The following is a 7,880-nucleotide window of genomic DNA, read 5'->3' as shown; positions in this document are numbered from 1 at the left end:
TGCATTAATATCCCCTTGATACATATAATTTTTATTAGGCTAGCTCTTCAAATTTCCACTCACAGTAATGCTATATACTAAAAAAAACCACAAAAAACCAAACCTCACTGTATTACTCATTTCAGAAAGGGAATTAAGTGCCGTATTTTTGTATATGTGCTTAACATCCCCGTACATGTAACAAGTAGTCTCCACTTTCAGGGAAAGTGTGAATAGATTTAAGTCCTCCTTTTTGAGCCAACATTTGTCGTAAGACAGTACTTGCTGTGCAAACTGGATGGCAGCTGATTTTTTTCCAATCAATGTGAGGTTTCATAATCAGTTCCTGTCATAGGCATCAACCCTCCATTCATTCAATCATAAAAATGTGACTTACTAGAAAAGGAAAAATAGAGTCTAAAGGCACAGAATCACATAGCTGCTCTAGTAGGAGTCTGTAAACAGAGAATCATTTGAATTCAGGAAACCCAAATCTAGGAAAGTAAAAAGGCATCTGAAGCAGGCTTTTATCTAGCCAACTTCCTTAAAGACCCAAAGGGTTTTGAGGTCTACAAAGTATGCACTAAAATACCATATTTCAAAAAGCAATAAGGCAAATAGTATACTCATTATTCCAAAAAAGTTACAATGGTAGTGTAGGCATACACAGTATAACTTAGTTACAATGCGTGGTACTGTTTCTACTACATAGCCCTATAACTGTTTCCTTTCTACATAATTGGAGATTAAACTGGGGTTCCAGGTGAACAAAATCATCCTTGTACCACCGTCTACCACTGGCAAGAGTTCTTCAGCAGCAGCAGCATTTGCTTTGCCACCTGGGTCATGTTCATGCTAAGGGAAGTCCACAAATCAAAGATCAGAGATTAAACACTGTCATACTTGTGAAGAGCTTCTTCTAGTTTTTGTGTCACTTTTTGAAAAAAGAGTATTTGCTGTTGCAAGAAATGCTGCATCTGTGATTTAAAGTCCCTCACACGAATTTTGTGGAAATGATTAATTTCTGCTAGGGTCGCAAAAGAAATAATGTTACAGCGTTCTTGAATGCCCTCAGCTTTTTGGAGCTCCATCTTCCCCTCTTCCACATGCCGCTTACTCTCCTTTACTTTCGTAAGGGCTCCTGTGTAAAGAACAAAACAAAATAGTTGAACTGTGAGGACAATGTAGACTCGACTACTGTACTTTAACAAGTGATTTAATAACAAGGATTTGTATAAGGCTCATTGTAAACGTATTTATATGTGTGCATATATATATATATAAATGAAAAGGAATAAAATAAAAGCTTTTTCATATTAAAAAAATTACAGAACAGTGATTCTTGTTTAAAAAACCCCCCACTTTTTAAAGGCTGTAGCTTGCAAAGGTTAGTAAAACATGCCTATTTCACAGTCTTAAAAATCAGATGGTGTTCTTCAGAGAATAACTGATAAATATATAGCAGTAGTGGGAAAAAATGAAAGCACTAGAAAACTAGTCAGATCAATTTAAGCCTACATAAACATCAGAAAAATAACCTCATTAAGAAATTGGACTTAGTGAAACATCACTTTTCCCAATCTTTGTGAAATGTCAAAAGGAGAATTGCCATACCATTCTGCTTTTACACTACAGATACCCCCAAATTAATTATTGAGTACTAGAGAATCTAAAAGCTTATTTCAAAGTAGCACATGTCCAGGTAGACCTAATGCAGTCTTGTAAGAGCTAGAAGAAAAACACAGCGAAAGAATTGACAGTCCTCCTTCTCCAAATAGCTAATTAAAGCACTCACATCCTACAAAAATGAAGTATCACCCAGAACAGACCTACCCAAAGTAGATTCATATAATGACCAAATACCAAGATACATCTTAAGACATTCATTTTCTTGGACTCAATTACCCATAGAGCACCTTCTTTGCCTTAAATATTACATACATACTTTATTCTTATAACTAAAACCAATCAGACCAATACAGCTCTTATCTTCTCACAAGATGTTAGTGATAGGACATTTTTCACATCCTTTACAATCACACTTAAGTTACTTGTTCCTTCAACTATTTGTAATGTCTTAACTCTTTCCTTTCAGATTACCCTTCTTACCATACACATGACTACAGTTCAGTGACGGGACTCCCTTTACATTGCCCTTAAGAAATGCTTTTCTGGACTCCCTACAGTGATGCTAGGCAACAAGCTAACAGAGATAGCTCTCTGCCTATATATTCCAGGGGAACAACCTCCAATCCATCTGCTGGGGGAGCAGGTTTGTCTTCTCATTAGCCTGAATCCACACATGTAGTAAACACCATTAAACAGTAAAAATGCAGTTCATCAGCAGTAATGCTATCTTGTGTCCTTTCCTCCCTATGTCTGTTTTAACAAGCCATTTCAAACGTGCCTCCCCGCAGTGCCCTGACACATCTCTGCAATTCAGATCTGGAGCATGACCTTGTGCCTGGACGCATCTGTCTTTGCTGCATGCACAGCGGGCTGGGATGCAACTGGCGAGCACGGCTGCTGCTCGCTGCATTTCGTTCAGGCACTTCTCATGTTCCCCTGCCTGCTGTGGCTCATCCCCTGCCCATCTCCAACCCCTCACCAGGCAGTCAGGTAGAACGTAGGGTCAAGGTACACTCTTACTAGAAGCAAGTTAAAATATCAGGATTTGGCAGGCTTGGGGAAAAAGACTTTGTTGCATTTTTTAAATGAAACGGGAGCTGTGTCTTGCATTATACATAAAATCTGGAATTCCTAAGATCAGAGAAGCATACGTGACTTTCCTCTGTTCAACTTCTAACAACACCTTCTTAGGTGTTGCAGGGGATGTTTTCAATTGCAGTCAGTCAGAAAATACCTCCTCTGTTATAAGTACTTTTTCTGCTTAATTTGCATTTAAGCTGTGCTGTATGTGGTTATCTCCTGTCTGCAGCCCTGGTATGAGCTCTCGGTCACGAGCATAAGATACTCCCCTCTGGTGTGGCGTACTTGCAGAAAGACCATAAGAAAGATTTTCCCTTTCTTTTTTGAACTGTGGCAGGGACGTTTTTAAGAAGGTAAGCATAGACTGCAGGCTGCGTGGCTGAGGACACTGTTATTTGAGTGGAGGCCATGCTCTGAACCCAGTGCTCCAAAGAGCTGCCTGAAGGCCAAGGGCAGTGGCTCTCCCGGGGGGCTGAGAGGTGGTGGCAGGGCTCCACACCTTCCTGGCCCCCATGGCATGCTGGCATGGTGGCTAAGCGCTTGGCATTGACTGCTTCAACTGATAGACCTCATCCTCTCTAGCCTGGCCCAAAAAAACACCACCGAAAAGCTTTTTCCACAGGCAGTGGTGCCAGCAGTGGGACTGTGCCAGAAGATCTGTATTTTCTCCTCTAAGGAGTGAGGAATCTGTGAGGTAGGGCATGATCTGAAAAATATTTAATCCCTTCTTCTGCAAAAAGGACGCTTCTTTCAACAAACAAAACCAGGCTTAGCAAAAATTTTCTCTGCATTCTGTGGGCATGGCAGGAATCCATGCACGGCTGTGAAAAACTGAAATTTGGGACTTACTGGAAGCCAGATGGAGCTGGTTAAATAAACATGACAACTCTTCAGTTGTGATGTGGGAAACAGCTTTAGATGTTATTTCTAGAATGACCAAACTGGAAGAAAAATACTGAAATTTACAGCATCAGCAGCTGAAAGCATAACTAAGCTCTGGAGCATGAATAATCTTAAAATTATTTTACATCAATAAAAAACATACATTACCAAACACTAAAGCCCTCCAGACTAGACATATCATGCATTATGCATTTTTTTGCCACTGAAAAAAAACCAGGAAGATATACAATTAGGGAAAGGGATCCAAGGGGAAAACTTGCAACCGTTAACACTGCTCTCTTAATGCATATGGATTCATACTGGTCCTATAGTGGAATTTCTGTTAAAACCTAGACAGACCACAGCTGGACATCAGCAATATAGGACAAAAGCTTACACATATGCTTGAGTACAAACTTGCTTGTTTTTCTGAAGTGCCTTTAAATGCAGTGTTGAATTATTAGTAAAACAATTAATCTTAAAATAACTTAATAGAGGTAAATTTTAGCTTATTTTAGGACAAAGGACCTTCCCCAAACACACAGAAAAAAAGCCCATGTGCTTTATTTTAAGAAGCAAATGAACATGTCTTGTAAAGTGTCATTTTTAATTTGTTCAGAATCTACTGAAGTCTGCAAGACTTAGTTTAGTAAATCTTAGGAAAAAGTGTTGTTACTTTGCATGTCTTTGCAATAACATACCACATTTCAGCCCAAATTTTCTCCAAATACTTCTCCATAGCCTACAGCACTTGTATTTTAATCTACATGAGCAAAACTCTGAGCCAGAGGAGAGATTCATTGATGTCAAGGGTGCAATGATCCATGCAGGTTTCTAATGGTGAAAGGGGGGAGGAGGACAAGGTGAGGGAACTGGGGAGCAGAGAGCAGCCCCTTGTGTGCACCCCTGCTTGAAAACAAGGGTCTTGCTCAGAGATGCCCAAGTACGGGATGGGTCCCATGGTAACCTCTAATGCCTCCCAGCCCACAACTTCTAACCCATTTCACCCCAGGCTGTACACTGTGAACTCACCCACCTCCACCCTCACTAATCTATCCATTGCCCTGAGCACCTAATCCAGCACCTCCCAGCACCCACTGCCACCCTCGCAGGCTGTTGAGGCTGAGCAAGCCCCTCCAGTCTAAGTACACCTGCAGAAACACCTCCTGGTTTCTGAATTTAATGATGTGAACATCACCCCAAAAGCAAGATGTATTTAAAAACAAAAGCAGAATTATGGCAGCCCTAGAAAAGGCTAACACACATTTTAGGGAAAAGAAATTAAAGGAGCCACCTCCTAATGCATATTAGCTCAAGGAAGCCTCCTGCTGAATACATGTCTGGGATAAATACCCACCAATGCACTGTTCCCAGAGGGATGGAATACATAAAAATAAATTCTTGGGTTTTTTTTAGCTCCAGCTCTACAGATTCTGTAAAATCTTGCCCATGCATTTAAAGTTTCTCGTCCGATGAAAAGACCGTCTGTCAAGACATCATGTTCCAGTGATCAGGACTAGCTCTCAAATGGCGAAGAGGGCCTGGATCAAAGGTGCTGCAAACAGTTGTGCTACATCTATTTCTGTTCTTAAAGGTGGGGGAAAGCAGATGTGAATGCTGTTTTTCATTGCCCAAAGCCTGGTGTTAGACAGTGGTGCTCACTGCATGCTGCTAAGGGCTTAAGAGAAACTCGCAGGTTTCAATAGCTGTTCTGAAGTATGAGATTAGACAACACAAGACGATATAACCGCATTTAACAAGGGACATGTGTAGTAATGTGCTAGCAGCCAAGACGACAGGGACAATGTAAAATTCTTGCTAGAAATAAATACTTCCAAACTGTAAAACACACAATGCAAACAGCAATTTAAATGGGTGCTGAGGAGTTACCAGGAAAAAAAGCAGTGTATTGAGTCAGTAAGCTGGCCATGCAAACGTGAGGTTGCAATGAGGCAGGAAGTCATACACATTCAGGAAAATTAAATTTAAAAAAAAGAATTCTTGAACCTGATTTGGGTCAGCTGATGTATTTTCACTTCACCTGCAGTTTTATTACACTAATAAATGCTTTGAGATTGTGTAAAGAGTCAACTAAGGGTGGGTTTGAATCGGTACTTGAAATTATACTCGCTCTCCCTCCATACTGTAAATATGCATATATACCTGTAAACCCATGCTGATGTGTATGTGTCTCCAAGCTCTCCAACTGCATGGTATGGTCAGCCTACCAGCAGCTGGCCCTACACTGGTTCTTCACACTTAGTGTACATGACACAAGTCCAAGTTGCAGCCTGCAATGTGTCAAGAACGTAAAAGTTTTGGGGCTCACCTCATGAAGACTGCAATCAAGACTGCTCTTCACTCAACTCTTTTGTCTCACTTGACACCAAGTCTGCCCTGCACCTGCCAGCACACGCAATCAGAAGCTGATGAAGAGCAGTAACTGCTAAGGGTGTACCATCTCCCCACTGCCCCATTTCCACCTCTTCTCAAAGCACCTGAACACCAGCTTTGGAGTGTTGCATAGAGCAGTCAGGAGTGAAACGTCAGCAGTGTCTGAAGCTACTAATCCAAATAAAAACAAGCCAAGAGAAAGGGAATTCTTTGGGACAGGAGCCCTTTTTGCTGTGTATTTGCACAGTGCTTACTACAGTGCACACCTGTTTCACAGCTGGGCTTGCTAGATTCTTAAAAAACACAAGCAGTAATTACTGATACTGTTCATAATGGTATCAATGTTTCTGAAAAATCATTGCTGTGGCAGTAATACTGCATATGGGATGAAACACAAAGAAGCACTGGCTCAACACTGCTAGAATACAGCACTTGAAGCAGCAGTTAACTATCTGATGAAGTCAGGGATGTCTGCAATTCACAGTCACTCTCAGGAGTGTCCTTCCCCTTGATATCTTACAAAGAACGGTATTTTCTGACATACATTTTTAATGGAGCTGCAGGAGGGTGGGAGACTGAAGCAGTGAGCTGGGTGCCTGCCCAACAGTATGCGCTGCTCCTCACGTTACGGCTCTTTGCCTTTTCCCAGCTGGCTCCGGCACTGCCAGGAGGGAGGTGAGCACGGGGCAGCACACCGCTGGGGACACTGGCTGTGCTGCAGGTGAGAAGCAGTAACCGTTCAGCGAACAGAAATGGGGCACCTGGCCACCAACTCCTCCACCACAAACCTGTACTTAGTCTATTCGTAGACCCTATTCCTAAATGATATGGAAAAGGACAACAGCCGTAAATATGGCAGATTGGGAAAAAATCCAAGGAGGGCGGTATTTCTGGCCTTGTCATCAGTGGTAACTGTGGCAAAACCAAAGAGTGCCATATTCTTGACCACCACCTTTGAGAAGTCTCCGAGCCATCAGGCTTCGGTGCGACAGCAAGACCTTGTGTCGAAGTCTGAAGGCTCTGCTGAGAGATGGCTCCCTCACAGGGAAGGACAGGTAGGGTTAGAGAACACTGTGATCTTCAAAGAAACATCCAAGTTTGACAAAGAAAATCTCCCAGCACTTGTACCTCAGAAATCTTGTGCAAATAAAATGACCTGTGCAATAAACAATTTTTCATCTTTCCATTAACAGCAAGCTACAAAACAAGATCTGGTGCATTACTTACTAGAAAGTAGAACAACTGATATTTCCACATCATTCAGCTGCCCATCATATTAAATGGTCTAACAGTAGGCATGATGTGTCCTTCAAAGCATGCTATTGAAGAAAGAGCTTTGAACTAGTCCAACAACTCCCTTTGCTTTACTTTTATTACAAGGCACTGTTCTAAGATGAGACACCTTCTCTAAAAAGAAGGAAAAACCCAATATATTTATGATGTTGCTTTCATCAAAGGATGCAAAAGAGAAAATGTAACTAGAAATAAGTTTCCTTGTTCCTTACCTAATGGTGAGATCATTTAAATACAGCTCTCTGCTTAAAGATTTGAAAAGGCAAACCCTGGGTAGCCCATGTGCATGTAGCACAGTTTTGATTTACCCTCCTTCCGAAAGAAACAACTGTGGAGGAAACATTATCTCTAATCCAGCAGACTGCTACCAGAACAAGCCTAACGACATGGCCGTCCCACTTACACCAGATCTAGCAAAGGTGTTGTTACAGGATGACTCAAATGACTAATCCAATAAAAAACTGCATTTGGCCTGGAGGGGAGGGAGACAGTGGCTTAGTTTTATCAATGGCTTAGTTATGTGATCCAGCTCAGCCCAGGGCTACACAGTCATTAGCTCCAATACAAGGGAAGTTGCACATGAAATTACACAAAACATGAAATCCTACTCACCCCCCCCCCCC

At 41.7% G+C, this 7,880-nt stretch overlaps 1 protein-coding gene across 1 annotated transcript in view; it reads right to left on the bottom strand.

Annotated features, from left to right (window-relative positions):
- Nucleotides 1–305: 305 nt before the first annotated feature.
- The window catches only part of SNX18 (sorting nexin 18), a gene marked incomplete at its 5' end in the record, with an annotated part of 16,168 nt that continues 8,593 nt past the window's right edge, over nt 306–7,880 (bottom strand). The window contains one exon of the mRNA XM_010563550.1: nt 306–1,120. Within this exon, the coding sequence (XP_010561852.1) occupies nt 867–1,120 (254 nt within the window). The remainder of the gene's footprint in view (nt 1,121–7,880) is intronic.

This window comes from Haliaeetus leucocephalus, unplaced genomic scaffold (genome assembly GCF_000737465.1).
Source record: "Haliaeetus leucocephalus isolate CR32 unplaced genomic scaffold, Haliaeetus_leucocephalus-4.0 Scaffold169, whole genome shotgun sequence".
NCBI classification, from domain to species: domain Eukaryota; kingdom Metazoa; phylum Chordata; class Aves; order Accipitriformes; family Accipitridae; genus Haliaeetus; species Haliaeetus leucocephalus.
Note: the sequence above shows the minus strand (reverse complement) of the source record. Positions and strands in the feature narration are given on the sequence as shown.